This window comes from Harpia harpyja, chromosome 10 (assembly GCF_026419915.1).
Source record: "Harpia harpyja isolate bHarHar1 chromosome 10, bHarHar1 primary haplotype, whole genome shotgun sequence".
NCBI lineage: Eukaryota > Metazoa > Chordata > Aves > Accipitriformes > Accipitridae > Harpia > Harpia harpyja.
The window spans coordinates 13,022,813-13,038,301 of NC_068949.1; the positions used below are offsets into that span (position 1 = coordinate 13,022,813).

Sequence of the window (15,489 nt, forward strand, 5' to 3'; positions counted from 1 at the left end):
CAAAGGTGTGACAGAATTGCTCCAAAACAGGTATTTGCAGAGTAAGTAATACAAAGTAAAGGGAAGGACAAAGCAGGTGTTAGACTGGTTAGTCTTAGGAGAACTGTGTAGACAAAATAATTGTGGAACTACATGCAGTAATGATTTTAAAATGTAATTTTTTGTCAGCTTACACTGTCTTCCTAAAAACGATGGTGGTGATGGATCAGATACCTAGTTTTTTCAGTTGCATTCAGTTAGCTGATGATACTTATTTTTTGTAGATGGGCGTAGATGAAAATGCTTTACTGAATGCAAAATACACAGCTCTCCCAAAACTTCTTCCTCCTGACTAGCAATAGCTTTGTCTTCTCAATCCTCCATCCTGTTCTCTGGAGTAGTAGGGAAATACCTGAAACCAGGAAGCACGCTAATGGTGTGTTGCTGTTCCATATCACCTGATCCAGTACTAGGATGACTTACAGAAAATTGTCTTTATGTAGAATAAAATACAAATAAGTCACAAAGACCACTGCCTTGCTGTAATACATGTACTGTCTGCATTACAAGTTACTGTATGTTGTAGAGGTAGCCTAGTCAGTTCAATTTCGCTACCCTTATATTTATTAAACTATAACTATCTGTTTGTTAATTTTATGTTTTTCTCTATCACAGCTACTTTTATTATCTGATCTACCCAAATTTAAACCAACCTTGGTATCACTACAGTGTACTGCCTGAGTTAGGTGTTGTGGCTTAGTAACTGAATATCCTGGTTAAAAATTAATAAGATGCAGTATCAAAACATGTTTTAAATAGTATATGAACCAGCTCACAGATCTCGAAGTAGTCATCATTGTGAGTTCCATCAAATAGGAATATTTTTAATGCTGCTCCATTTTGTGTTGTTTTTGTTTTTTTCTGTGATCAGGAAATAAATGTAAGTAATTTCTGAGAACACAGTGGTAGAAGGGGAGACAAGTAAGAGTCAAAGGGCCATTAGGTAGCCAGTTTTGCCTGCTGCTTTTCTGTGTGTAAAGAAACACAGCAAAATGTAATAGTATAAACCCAGGTGCACTGATTTCCAGCCATATGTGCGGGAGAAGGCGAGCAGGGGAACCTCTAATCTAGACAACGACTGAAAAATCTAGGTGGAGGGTGCATAAGCAAGTCACCCTGAAAGCTGCCAGCCTAGTGCTGTGGAAAAAATACACGAAATTACTTTCGAGATACAAACAGTAAGTGGCAAGTAGGAGCAATTGGTATGATTTTGATCTCCTTTTATATAGCACTTAATGGCTGTGAAGAAGCTTCACTGTATTCAGTGTGTAAAGTACAAATAAATACCACTAAAATTATTATAGGTGGGGAAAAATGCCTTGCCTGAGGTTCTAATCTGTTCAGTTTATCACAGTAAAGTGTGAGAGGTGTCTTGCAACACAACCTAGAAGTATCTTCAGTGGGAGAAAGTCCTGGGTTCAAAATGTCTCTCTGTTCCAGTGGCAAAAGATGCGGTGAGCAAATGGCTAAACGTTGAGACCAGAGGGATTCAAGTAGGAAACAGGGCGTGTTTTTAACTGTGAGGCTGATCAGCTGTTGGAACAAATTATTAATACTTTAATGATTCTTTTCCCCCCTTTTCATGATTACAGATTAGTGCTGAATACCCTTCTGGAAGATACGCTCCAGCCAGACAAGCTATTGAGTTCAATGTAGAAATGATGTGTAAAGTGCAAAAATGTCAGATTGGATGACATGATTTATACCTCTGGCCTTAATATGTACTATTCTAACTGTATGCAACTTGTATGGTTTTAACTGCAAATGACTAAGATAAGTCCAACTATTTCCATTGAAAGTTAAGCCAGTATCTGAGCCTTCAGCAATGAGAGTTCTTGTCATGACTTCCTAAAGGTGACCGGTCCTTCATTAATCTAATGTGATTCTTATGGGAATTGAAAAAGCCACAGTGAAACATTTAAAACATGGGACATTTTAAAAGGTTTGATCTAATTATTCTTTACCTTTTTTTGTTAGATATTTTAATGAGATGTCTGCACAAGGATTAAGACCTCGCACTGTGTCCAGTCCTATCCCTTATACACCCTCACCAAGTTCTAGCAGACCTATATCACCTGGTAAATATTTAAACCAGTTTCTAAAATTATTGTATGCATCACATAGTAACGTGCCCTATTAATATATTTAGGTCAGTAGCATTTCAAAGCTAGTCTGGAGGAAAAAAAATGCATCATAAATGTAAGAATAGTTTTGCCTTAGATGTCTTCTAGTGCAGCATGTTTTAGGATGGTTCTCTTTTACACTGTGAACAGATATTAAAGGTCAGTTAAGTAGCTGTCACTTGAGCTTTTATTTCTTGTTTGCCCTCTCTTTTTTTGCTCTTACTGTTTCTTCTTTTGTGTTTGGTTCCCCCCCACCCCCCCCACCCCCGTAGAAGTTGCCCAATGAGATGCATAGTTCAAACAGATTCCTAGAGTTTGGTGATGAACTAGTAATGAGACTGCTATTGTGCTCTGAATCAGAACTTCTTATAGAAGTCTAATCTTGAACGTGTTGGAAAAAAGTCAATTTCCATTTCTGTTTAGTAGAGAAATGGCTTTTGTACTCCTGCTATTTTCTATTGTAAAACGATAACTATAAAATTAAGAATTCCTGTCTCTAGTACTTTGTATAAAAAAGGCAAACTAACCTTTTCTGAGTTTTTAATTACTGAATGTATTTTTAAGTCAAAGGAAATGTATTGTGTTACTAACACAATTTATTGACTGAAAGGTAAAATCCCTTAAAATTGCACTTGGACATTCATTAAAAGTTGTTGGCTATGGATCTTATATGACAATCACAAACTCACTTGTACATAATGAATTGAGTCCTGCCTGCCCTGCTCTCTCAAGTTTACCTTTAGAACCTGTTGGACAGAGTCCTGCAGTAAGGGCAAATGAGATGTGCTCTATAGTGACACATTCTGCAAGATAGGATTGAGGTGTTTTATTACACAGGTCTGCTAGAACGTGTAAAATGTCTTTAAACTCTTTGATTTTCAAGATTGACTTTAGTTTTTCAGAAGGACTCAAAATAGTTTTCATCCAATGTGTTGCAAAAGGAGTAAGCATGTGTGAAAACTAGCTATGGCCATAAGCCATACACTTACAACACAGTTACAGTGTTAGGAGATGAGCATTATGATAGAGTTTTTCAAGAGGTTTTCAGGCTTCTGAAATGAGCCAAATCACTTGACACTCAAAGTTTTGCAAGGTGTATTGCTAAGAGAACAATGTATGTTTTCTTATCCTTTTCCTGTAACTGGGTGTACAGAAGCCTAGTCATGCTAACAACTGTTCTGGAGGAACTGCTGTGGATGTTTGTGGTTATATTTGTGCAGCCTTCATAATAATACAATATTCAACTGCACATTGTATCTGCAGTCCATACAGTGGTTATAATTAAAAGTAAGTGTAGGAAAAATTATCTGGTAACTTATAGGCTTGCATCCTAGATTACCTAGAAATGCATCCAATTTAGATGCTGATGTGTCAGTGCAGGTGTACTCTTGTCAGTTTGTTCCTACACTGGGACTGAAGCACATTCCTCATTCCCTGTGGACTTTACATCCCATCAGTAGTTGATACAAGAGTGCTGCATTCTAGTGGGAATTATATCTCACAGACAGGGGATGCTGAAACACAGTCTGAAGCAGAGTTAAAAATAGCACAGCTGAAATGATTGTTTCTCTCATTACTCTCCTTCACATCTGATAAATTAATATCCACAGTTGGGAAGCTTCAGACTTCAGAAAAATAGAAGCAGCAGTTTGTTAGAGAACTAATGAGATCAATAGGGAATTTTGTACAGCTGTCTGGGATATATGAATGCAGTAATGGATGAAAACAAATAGTTTTTGAGAGTACTTTATATCTAAAGTAGTACAGAAGACACTCAAAAATATCAGCACAGAATAATACAATGCTTATATTTTGCATCAAGTAATTGTATGACTTGGCATGTTTCGTTTGGGAAATGATGTGCTTGAATTTGTAGAAACATAATTTGAAACCAGTTAGAAACACTATAATTTCATATGCATAGCCAGTCAGGTTTAATGGGTCAGATTCTGGCTCCTGAATCCCAGAGCCTTTTGTGCTTGCATGGCTTGAGATGCTGCTTTTGAGGACTCTCTCAAGCTGAGATACTGCTGAGATTTCTAGCACAGTGCATGGAACTTTGAAGATTGTGGAATCCCCTAGGCAGCTGGGGATTAGTTACTCTAATTACCAATTAGTCTTTAGTGTAGATAAACTGTTTTATGCTTTGCTTCTGCAGCTAGGCTAGATAGAGATTTTGGGCTGCAGAGATGAGCTACCTTAGATGTACGTGCACTACTCTGTTATTGCTTCTTTGACTGCCATGTAGACCTGGATTTGTAAAACTTTTGGAGCTGGTTTATCCCAAAGCAGTCCAAAATTGTAATGTTGCAAAAGTGACTTAAAGCGTATTTTTTGCCTTTTATTGTGTGGGCTCTTGTCTCTGACTTGCAACACATTGTCACCTACCTGAACGTTGACTTATTTCTGTCCTTGTGCTTACAAAGGCACTTAGTTATACAACATGTGCTGTACGGACAATTAGATTGTGTAGTCAAAAAGCAGATTAATTTTGTTCATCTGCCTTGTTTAACTACTCTAAAGTGACAGTGATTCTATTGGAGTCACTCATAATTTGCACCAGACATACATTGGGGATGTAGCAGAATCAAACTTTGAATTGAAGGAAGCAAGAGGAGTATGTTTTCTTAAATGACTTTATTAGTGATCTGAGGCTTGGGTGTGGGTTTCTGTTCCCCCCCCACCCCTCCACCCCAAGATCTTGTCTCATCAGTTGTCAGCACAAACACAGATAGATGTGGTTAAGGACAAAGCTGGGTGTTGGTGCATACTGTAGCTGCAGTGGCACTATTTTGCATTGATTTAGTGCTGAACTGTGAAAACTGTTAAATCCAGTGTGGTGGTATAAAAGTTTAATAGACCTTTAGAAATTTTTTTGGTCATAATTCTCAAAGCAGTTGCTAGTGTCTAATACTAAACAGCTGAGAAAAGTCTTGTCTCTTACCTTACTGATACTTCTGTCAGAAAGGAATAATGAGCTAAACGTTTTGGAAAATGTGCTGTTTTGAGAAATACTCAAAAGTGTTTAGAACACTTCAAGGTCTGAACTTTAAGCACTTAGCAGTTGCTCTTTCTGTTTACCTTGGTTAGCTATACAGGTACTCTGCATTTTTATAAATTAGTTCTTACAGAAAGGAAATATTTAGATGGAAGAATTAGATATTAGCACTTTTGAATATTAAACTTTCCTTAATGTAGATAAAACAAGTTGTAATTTCAAATGTTAGTTGCTAGCCTAGTCCAGCTAGCAACTAATCCCAGAAGGTTTTAACTTCACAGCCCCAAAGATCTTTGGGTCCCTGCCAATAAATGCTGAGGCAAAACAGGAGGAATCCTGGGTGTGGATCTGGTATGCCTTGGAGGAGCCATCTACATCCACTTTTTGTGAAAACTCGCAGTGGCCCAGTGCTAGATGGCTTCTCCAGGCACAACCTCTCTGCTTCTTCAGACTGTATTTTGTTCAGGGAGTCATTTCCTCTGAGGAGAATGGTAATACTCGTGGACTAAAACTAAGCTGCCAGGGGAGCCTTACACGGTTTATGTTAAGTGAAAAGTTTTGTTTAACATTATGTAATATATGTTTTGAAACATATGGTAGTTTATGACAGGAAAAGAAATTAAGTTTACATCACACTTTTCAGTACAATTAATATTTTTTTGATGTCTAATTTGACAGCAGTTACCATTTCTTAACCTATCATTGATTCAGAACTAAAAAAATTTTTAAAACCCTCACACTTTAGTTGGTAATATAAACAAGAATGTTGATGTTACCTTGTTTTAACAATTTTTAGGTCTGTCATATGCAAGTCACACAGTTGGTTTCACACCACCAACTTCACTGACTAGAGCTGGAATGTCTTACTACAATTCCCCAGGCCTTCATGTGCAACATATGGGACCATCCCATGGTATTACAGTAAGTATTTAAAATAGTAAATACTTGTTACCAATGTCAGTTTGGTTTTTAAAAGTTATGATTGCTTTTCCTTAAGCTTTTTTACAAAACATTTTGTAAATGTTTGTTTTTGTCTCCTTACTCCAAGATATCTATTGCTGCTTTCTTCAACCCTGATTTTCCTCTTCACCCCTCAGAAACTGATTCTTTTTGGAGAACCTTATTTTCTGCAAAAGAATAGGATGTATTATCATCTTAAGGACAGTAATAGGTATCATCTTACGGATCAGCAGGCAGGGTGTGAGAAGTGATGTTCTAAGCTACTAAGCCTATCCTGGGAAGTAAAAACATTGCTTTCATTTTTCTCCTAGTCTCCACCATCTGACGGATGAGTCATCTGAGGTTGCTCCAAGCTCAGGTTTTCTTCAGGATGACACACAATGCTACCATCATGTCACTGTAACAGGCAGTTAACTCTTATTTTCTATTCTCATTGGCAAAGAAAATATAAACATTTATTAGGGCAATTTCTCATATCTTTCAACTGGATTTATTTCCTTTTTACCTGCAATGTTTGATGCATTTCTACTTACTCGTGTTTTTTCTAAGTATTTGTGGAATTTAATGAGAAAAAAGAGCCTAAATATTAACCATTTGGCAAAATACCATATAGTTGTTCTATCAAGACCATTTCAATTTTTCTCAACAGGTATGGTAGTATGTAAATATCCTGCAAGGTTTTTGCATATACTTGGCATTCTCAGATGTGAGAATAGAATGTTTAGTAGAATGCTAAAATATGTCTGCTTCTAAAATCATTTAGATGAGCGTGCAAAGGTAATTGTTAATTTCATTGAGCAAAGATTGGTGGGGATGCTGCAATGGTGGGTAGAACAGGAGGGAAGCTGGAGCTCAACAGGAAGGTAGAATCCTGGTTCCGGGTTCAGCCCACTACTGTGTGTCACATGAGTTCATCACAGGAAGATCTTTATGCTTCTGGAAAACCTGGAACCTAGTTTTGTAAATAAGTTTTTCAAGGAACTTGTTCTGTTCAGTCTCTGTGAAATACTACTCTTTCTGAAACTGTAAATTAATTGGTGTCGCATTGACTCACTATAAAAAAGATCATATTCAGGATAAAATACTAATTGTTTTGAGAAAGGTATTGATAAGTAGCTCTTGGCTTTGTCTCGATACTGAAACCAGGTCCCTTCATATTATTAGATGTACACAAATGCAATAAATGATTTTAAGTGTGTTAGAGACATCAGTCAGTTGTCAAGAATCCTTTGGCTTTTCACGTAGAACATTAATCTGTTGTACATAGTTGTGCAGAAGAATAGATGCAATATACATTATTTGACTGAACTGCAGTTTGATTCTTGACTGTTCATTTTTTGATCTCCATTACAGAATAAATTGACTTTACCTATAGTACATTGGTATAGCACTGTAATCATGCTTCTCCCCAGAGCTGATCACCTGTGGTTGATTATTAATCGTGGGTGGGTGGTTTGTCATGCCATGAGGTTCTTGATTAATGCTGGATCGGTAAGTAGTGAGCATTTTGGTTTCAAAAGTGCAGAAGTTAGTGTTGTGCAGTGTAATTTATACTTTTACATTGCTAACATTAAAGAAGATTGCCCTGCCTCACCCAGTTTATAAAGATAAAGTGGATTTTAAATCTTTGTCTTTAAAGGTGCAGGTTATTGAAAAACCTGTGGTTTCTGTTGAGGGGAGCTCTCTAACAACTGCTTCACTCCTGCAGCTCAAAGGGTTGTAATCTTTTTTTTTATTTTCCAAAGAACAACTTGTATTATGCTTTGGTCTTGCTCCAGTGTGTAGGCTAAGAGCCTTTCAGAAAGCTAGAGATTCTGGGCAGACTCTGGCATTCGAAACATTTCTATCCACACTCAGGTACCACATAGTTGGACTTCATACGCCAGCAGTGTAAAGTTAAAAATTGATCAGCATCTACTGGTTGGGCAAGCACAACTGGGAGGTGCTGTCTCTGCAGCATCTCTCATTTCTTTTTAGGTTGGTGGTCATCATAGGTAAAAGTATCTTCAGGACATATGCCTTGTGTTCATTTCCTGCAAGCTGACGGGAGGGAATGCATGTTCTGTTTGATGTCAAAAGTACTTCCCCTTTCCTTTGCTACTCTACTTCAGAGTAATGTTTATTTTATGTAAAAGTCGTATTGTGATTCTTGCAATGTTTTGAAATGGATTCTTCCCACATAATTGTTCAGAATTTTTTGTGAGGTTTTTTTTTTTTCCTTTTGCCAAGCTCAATAAATTCATTAGAGGACTTGCACCTAACGTTGTTCAGGAGTGTGTTAAACATAATTTCAATATTTGTTCTGCAGAGGCCTTCACCACGAAGAAGTAACAGCCCTGACAAATTTAAACGTCCCACTCCTCCTCCTTCTCCAAACACGCAGACCCCAGTGCAGCCACCTCCGCCACCACCTCCGCCACCTGTGCAACCTACGGTCCAATCCGCAGCATCGCAGTCAGCCACTTTTCAACATTCAGTGCATCCCTCCTCTCAGCCTTAGTGCATGTGCTCAGCAGTCTGTATGTCAGAAGTGGACTCATAACATGGAGCAGTTTACTAAAAGCCAAAGGCTTACTTGGCATATTTGGATTTGACTTATTTGCACTGAGGTTATATAGGCTTCACTGTTAATTGTGTTGTAAACGTTTGTATAAAATGCAGCCAGTGTTGTGGGTCTACAACACTAACTTAACAAAGTTTTCCATCAGTGTTTACTTGAACTACATGTATGTCCATTCTCTGGCTGGAACATTTGCTACTCTGTTTGGTAATACGGCATTATGTCGTTTTGCTTGGCTCCAAAGCTTCATTTTCCTGGCTTTTAGGTTTGTAAAATTAAAGGGATACCTTTTTATATTTTTTCATGACAATTTGCAGAAAATTAAAGGCATGATGGGCTACATGATAAATTCTGAAATATTACAGTGTTTACCAAGCTTATGGAAAATCAGCACTACGTTTCAGTCGTTTGAAATAACAGCTTCTAGTGCAAAAGTGAGTCAGACACCCTAATCAGTGCCCAAGACACATACTCTATTGTATTATGTAGTAAATAAGCTTAATTCAGCACACAGGACACATCCATACTTCTCCTGTTTAAAAGCACCTCAAATGTATGGTACAGTCTGAATTTTACAGTGAGGGAACTGGCTTGTTGGAGTCTGTGGAATGTACAATTCGTGGACCTTAAGATTTGATGATTTCACATGACATTTAGGTTAACCTGTAAGCTGCCCATACTGTGTGATCTGTCACAATTAACTTCGGTAAGTGTGGTCCTGCCCACAGGTTACTGATCGCTGATTAAAGTGTGCTCTTTGATTTTTTTTGCTGCAGAAGGCAATGTGATTGTATAGAACAGCTGATGATAATTTTTTTCTTGTTAAAATATATTAATTGTGATTCCCCTGAAGCAAAGTTTGAACAGGTATTCTAAATGTTCAGAAGTCTGTTAGAAAATAAGACATAAGATGAGCATATAGGAATATATTGGCGTAACAGCCAAAATGTTGTATTGCTTGGTAGAAACAGAGTACAAGAAAGTAGCACAACATGGCACTAAAGAATGCTTATTTAGCAGCCTAAGCCGGTACAGTGTATAAAGAAATGTATTCTGAATACATTCTTTCCATTCATTTAGCACAAATAAATTGGTTTCACTTTGCAGTGGAACAAAGTGTCACTTCTTGATATTGACATCATACTCGGTTACATTTTTCCAGAGGTTCTTGTTGAGTACTGAGGTTTATATATTATTGATAATTTTAAGTGGTTTACCTCATATATATATGGATATGTGGGCCATGGAAAATGACAAGAGAATGTTTATTTTATGAGAATATGTATCTGGCTATAATCAGAGCAGAACATGAGTACTTTATCTTTTGTTTACAAAAGTTTGTTTGACATGCCTAATGCTTTTAAGGTCGTTTTTAAGAAGGAAGTACAGCACTCTGGTAGTATACTAACACTTGTACATACATTTTCATGTTTGCTGCTCACCTATTCAGTAAGAACTGCAAACTGAAAATCTTTATAAAATTAGTGCTCTAAATCAAAATAGTAAGTTAAAATAATGTTGTAAAAGGTTCTGCTTAAGGAAAAACCTAGAAGTTCCTCACTGTAGCTATGTAGTTTCAGCTCTGACCAAATTTAGAGAAATGCATATGTAGTCTATTACACTTCTTAAACCAATATAGGATCAAGTGCATTATCAAATTACATTAGTTATGGTAGTGACTCTCCAATCAAGTGATTCTCAAGATCGTGGCAGACCTAAAATTTGACCAGTGCTTCCATCTGAAAATAATTGACCATAGCAGATGCTCACCTTTCTATAGAAGAAACTCAGCTGTGAGCATTGTAATTAAGCAGAGCTCCTGAATCAGTGGTAGGATTGCATGTGAGAAAATTAGAGGCAGTCAGAGGTGGGACTAAGGTCAAGACAGGATTGGATTAGTTTGATGCTTGTCCTTTTGTAAACATAAGATGAAGGAAAAAATATATTCTTTTATAAGTAGGATTCCAGCTCAAGTATACCACTATTTGAAATGGTGCCCTGCTTTCTGAAGTGCTTTGAGATTCTTGGACATACGGCTCTACAGAGTGCAAGCTCATAGTGGTGGTAGTATAAATGCGGGGGGGAGGGGGGAAAGCCTTTGACAGTGTTGTTTTAAGATCTTAAAATGGAAAATTGCCTAGAATAATTTACATTTGAAGCATATTCCAAAACTGAATTTGTGTAACCCAAGTTCAGCTGCTGTTATAATGTGTCTTAGTGAACTCTCCTTGCTATTCCAGTCGGACCGTTACCAGAGGAAAGTAAAGAACTGACAAATGTATACTAAATCTTGAAAGTGTAACAAGGCACTAAATTGGCCTTACCTGACTAAGAACTCTGAACAAACATTTGCTTGCAATCAGAAGTGTTAAATTCTATTTGTAGACTTTTTGAATAAGATGAGAAATTGTGCACAACTATCTCCTAATAAATGTAAATGGATTTTGAGTTTCCCTTGTGAATTATAGTCATGAATTTTGATTCTGCAGCTGTGATTTTATCAGATCTCCTATAGACTGGAGAAACTTACTTGACAGTGAGGTCCAGCTTACTATGAGGGCTTAAATGCTTGGCTGCTTTATCTCAGAACAACCTGGGTGGGTTTCTGTTGTCCTTTTCATTACTAATGCTTGTCAGTTGCACACTGCATCATCACTACTTGTGTAAGGCCACAGAAGCAATTTTTAGCTGTGATGAGCATTTTGTGAGTGTACCCCTTTACAGCTAAAGGTTTTTAAAAAAAAAAAAAAAAGTCTTTTAGCTGTTTCAGCAGTGCTTTCCTCTCTGACAATCAAGCAGCTTTCTTTTCACTTTTTCTCTCAAGGGAACTGGCTTGGACACTGGAATGCAGCTGATACTCTGTAGAGCATTAAGAGTTTATTTTATCCACGATTTGTTCCAGAGAAGTTCTTTGGAAGAAGAGATGGGACTGTTCCGGAGATAGCCTTCCCACTAACAGCCAGATAAGATTTAGTTACATGTACTCCACTGAGAGCATATTCCCAAGGGCAGAAAGGACTATCAGAGTTTTTCAAGAAAGTGTCAGTGCTTTTCTATTGGCAGTCACTGTGCTGGAGCTGAACAGAACAGGATTCCTTTCCTGTTAAAATGTTTGCATTCAGGAATCCATCTGCCGGGGTGGAATCCCTGTGCACTTTAGCTGAATGAAAAAAGCAGTCTTGGAAGCAATGAAAATGAGAAAGCTTCCTGGGATCTGTGTGAGTTGCACTGCTGACAGGAGACAATATAGACTCCGGATATTTTGTTAAATAAAGGGACACTGATCACAGAGACAAATAAAAGAGCCTAGAATACTTTGTCAATCAAAGAATGCAGTCTCTCATCCTCAGTATTGATTATTGCTTACTGAAAGGATGTAACCAGGGACCTTGTTTCAGTCTTGTAGTGCTTTTTCTAATCCTAATGCTTAGTTTTACAAGCAGTACGAGTTCTAATACTGTTCAACTCTTTTTGATGTTTCCTTTTTGTTTCAGTCATGGCACTCTCTTTCTTTTTGATCCTTGGGAGTCTACAGAGCATGGACTATGCAGAGCATATTTCTCCAGTTCAAGCCATCTCATAAGAAACCGGGTTTATGAGTGTAAGCTATAAAATTATAATACGTGCATATGTTACAACAGCCTCCTTGAGGGGAAAGATCTGTTCTCTTGAAGAGAGAGAAAACAGAGCCCCTAATTACCAAATGGACTGTACGCATAGAGACAATCTGGTTTCCTCAGTTCCCTGAGGAGCTGAATTCCTCTCCCAGCCCTTTTCGGATTCAGCCTAGAGTTCTCAGTCTTTCAATTCCTTTTAAATTCTACATCTCACTGTAATAAGTACTCAGGATATCCTTCATATTCCTTTTGAGTAATAACCACTAGTCCCAGTACGAATAGAGGTTAAGAGTCATTGCTACTTCGTGAACCGGAGGAAGTCACTGAATATGCCAGACCGTGGCCTTTATGATGCAGTCATAGTTCAAGTGGGAGTGTGTGCTCATGTAATGATTTTTTTTTTTTTTTAAGCAGCTGTTGTTGGTTTTGCATGAGTAGTGTGCCCTGAAGAGGACATAAAACTATGGAGTTCAGCACTGCATTAACAGATAGCTGCTACATTAGGGAGAATAGTGCTTGTTCCTATTCAACTATTTGGGCTCCAAAGAAAAGTACTACCTCATCTTTAGGTTGGGATGATGTGGCCGCAGGGTCAGGAGAAATGTTGTAGCTGTGCTAGGTTTTGTTCTGCATGTATTACCTGGATAGGAGTCTTTCCTCACTGGCACTGGGCTCCAGAGGTTATAAAGCTTTTGTAGAGGAGGAGTGGGGAGTTAGGACAGATGGTTGAGTTTGAGAAAACTGTGTGTCCCTGTAGTAAATTACTGCTCAGAGTACTCTTTGGCTAGGCCTGGGAATTGCCTGTACTAAAACTACGGTTTTTTTCTGTGTGGTTTCCTTTCAAAAAGTGCTGTGTTGCAGTTCTTTTAAGTTCCTGGCATTGGTATCTAATTAAAAAAAACAAAAAAAAAGCAATTCCCCTTCCCACAGAAATATTGGAAGTAGTCCTCTACATGCAAAGGTGGGTTTTCTCACGATATAAATTAATACTGTATCTATAAATGAAGGTGTTTTATTCTAGTGGTAAAACCTAAGCTGTCCAAGGCACTTTAGTCTGTGATTGCTGACTTTTGTTTTGGCAGGTGTTTCAGATGAAATCTAAGCCTCCTGTGGAGGAAGAAAAAAAAATCACCTGACAGCTGTAGACTGTTCTTTTCCTGCAGAAATACAGCAATTTCCTCAAATGCAAGTAAAAATGGAACAAGCATCCTTAGCTTTTCTGAAGCTTATATTTAATTTCAGTACCTTGGTGATTGCTCTTGTGTATTTAGAGAATCTATGAAGCTTCATTATAGGTTGGTTGGGTGTCTAGCTGGTTGTTCCTATGTTTTCCTGATCCCAGTGAAGGAAGCGTGTTCAAATTTGGATCAATTTATAAATCCACTGGTTAACAACAATGGTCAAAGTGCAGACTTGTTGAGCATGAATCCAAGTGATGACTTTAAAAGCATTACACTGTGTTGGTGTGAATTGGAGCTTATCGTTGAAAGAACCTCAGATACAAAGAAGTTTTTTTAGCAGGTTACGTTTTATTCCTGTATTAGCTGTATTATTGCTTTGTTGTATATCTCAAGGTGTTTACATATATTTGTAATTGTTATGATGTGTCTGTAATCAAGCTCATCTGTGCCTTCATGCAGACTTCCAATAAACACTTGATTTTTTTTGTATTTACTTGTATGGAAGACTACGGGGTGGATGTCTATTTCCTTCTATCTGTCAGCCTGTCACCACTGGGGAAAAAGAGGAAGAAAATGAGAACTAGGAATCAGGGAAAGATATGTGCTTGTCTTTATTTTTGCTGTCTTCAGTTCTAGTTGGGCCATTTCTGGTATTTTCACTTAAATGGCTGAGTGGGGAATCTGGGGATTATCCTATTTGCATAATAAAGTTTGCATAGGAGATGCTCCTTGCTTTGGATTAGGTGAATATTCAAAGTATAATCATGCATGCTTGACTCCATCAGTTCTGCTTCTATCTTGGAAGAATGTAGCTCTATTTCTTGAGCTACTAGTGTGGGAAAATTCCAGAGTATCTTTCTCCCCCTGAATTAAACATGTATGTTTAACCTTTTATAGCTGCCTTCCAGTGAGAGTTCGGGCTTTTAGTGCCACAGCAGGAACTGCAGTATCTTTTGGTCTTAGTAGGCCTGCTTACCTTGAGGGTACTTTCTGATGACTGGGGAGTAGGAGAAGAACAGAGTTCCATCTTTTTTCCAGGTTTTCTAAGCTCACAGGGACAGAGATGTGTATTTGTGCAAAGTTACAGGAAAACTCATTTTACATGTTTTGAGTCAAAAGCAGTGTACAGCAGTACAGCTACTTTTCTAATCTGATATTAAGTATGAGAGGAAGAGAAGGGAAAAAAATGTTTCCTTGCCTGTGTTAAGGGGTGTGATGTATATTTTGTAGTTCATAAAAGAGTGCTGCTGCTATTTCTTTGTAATAGTAAAGGTTATGGCATCTGGTGGTCTGCTTCAGCTTTTCTTGATTTTGTTGTAATCAAACCTGATTACAGTTAAGTAGTTCTACTCTTGATGGATTCAGCCATTTTCTAATGGAGATTTGCCTTAAGAATCCACCATGATTTCTACTGTTTTGTCATATTTTCTTATTAAAGCATTAATTATTATATTTAATAATCAATATTAGAGCATTAACCAATTTGAATGTATGGATATCTTTGTTAACTGTAGTGAGTGCTTTCTTGATACTGGGACATCATATTAACTATCTTTGGATAGAAACAGATGAGAAAAGCAGGCATAGTGTACTATAACTGCAGTGTTATAGTTGAATTGTAAACTGTATTTACAGTTAATTGTAAACTTTAAATGCCTAAAGACAATGGTATGCATTTGTGAAAATTCTGTGCGTACTTTGTTGTGTCATCCCTTGTGAAATCTCTGTTTTTGTCACCTTTTTATTGTATGCGTTCATTCATCAGCTTGGCGCGGAGCTCACCTGTGTGGCATACTCAATAGCTTTTGTAAGTAGTATTTGCTGTATCTGGCTGTATTGCCAAGTTTCTGGCCATAGATGTTAAAGTCTCAGTAGTATTTGCCTATGCTTATCCTGTATTCAGTGTATGAGTCTTGCTAAACTCATTGGTTGAATCCACTTGTTTCCGTCTTGTTGTTCAGCTGCCATTCAGGCATATTGCTGCATCTGCATGCTCTGCTCCAGTGAGCAC

The 15,489-nt window shown here is 37.6% G+C and overlaps 1 protein-coding gene across 2 annotated transcripts in view; it reads left to right on the forward strand.

Moving 5' to 3' along the window:
• Positions 1-13,967, forward strand: part of CCDC6 (coiled-coil domain containing 6) — a 53,811-nt gene extending 39,844 nt beyond the window's left edge. The window contains exons 7-9 of one of the 2 annotated variants that reach the window (XM_052799000.1): positions 2,017-2,117; positions 5,957-6,081; positions 8,429-13,967. In XM_052799000.1, coding sequence (XP_052654960.1) covers positions 2,017-2,117; positions 5,957-6,081; positions 8,429-8,620 — 418 coding nt within the window. In that variant the 3' untranslated portion in view covers positions 8,621-13,967. Of the gene's footprint in view, positions 1-2,016; positions 2,118-5,956; positions 6,082-6,431; positions 8,393-8,428 lie in introns of those variants that run through there. The other variant, XM_052799001.1, reaches the window with a different exon arrangement.
• Positions 13,968-15,489: the final 1,522 nt, after the last annotated feature.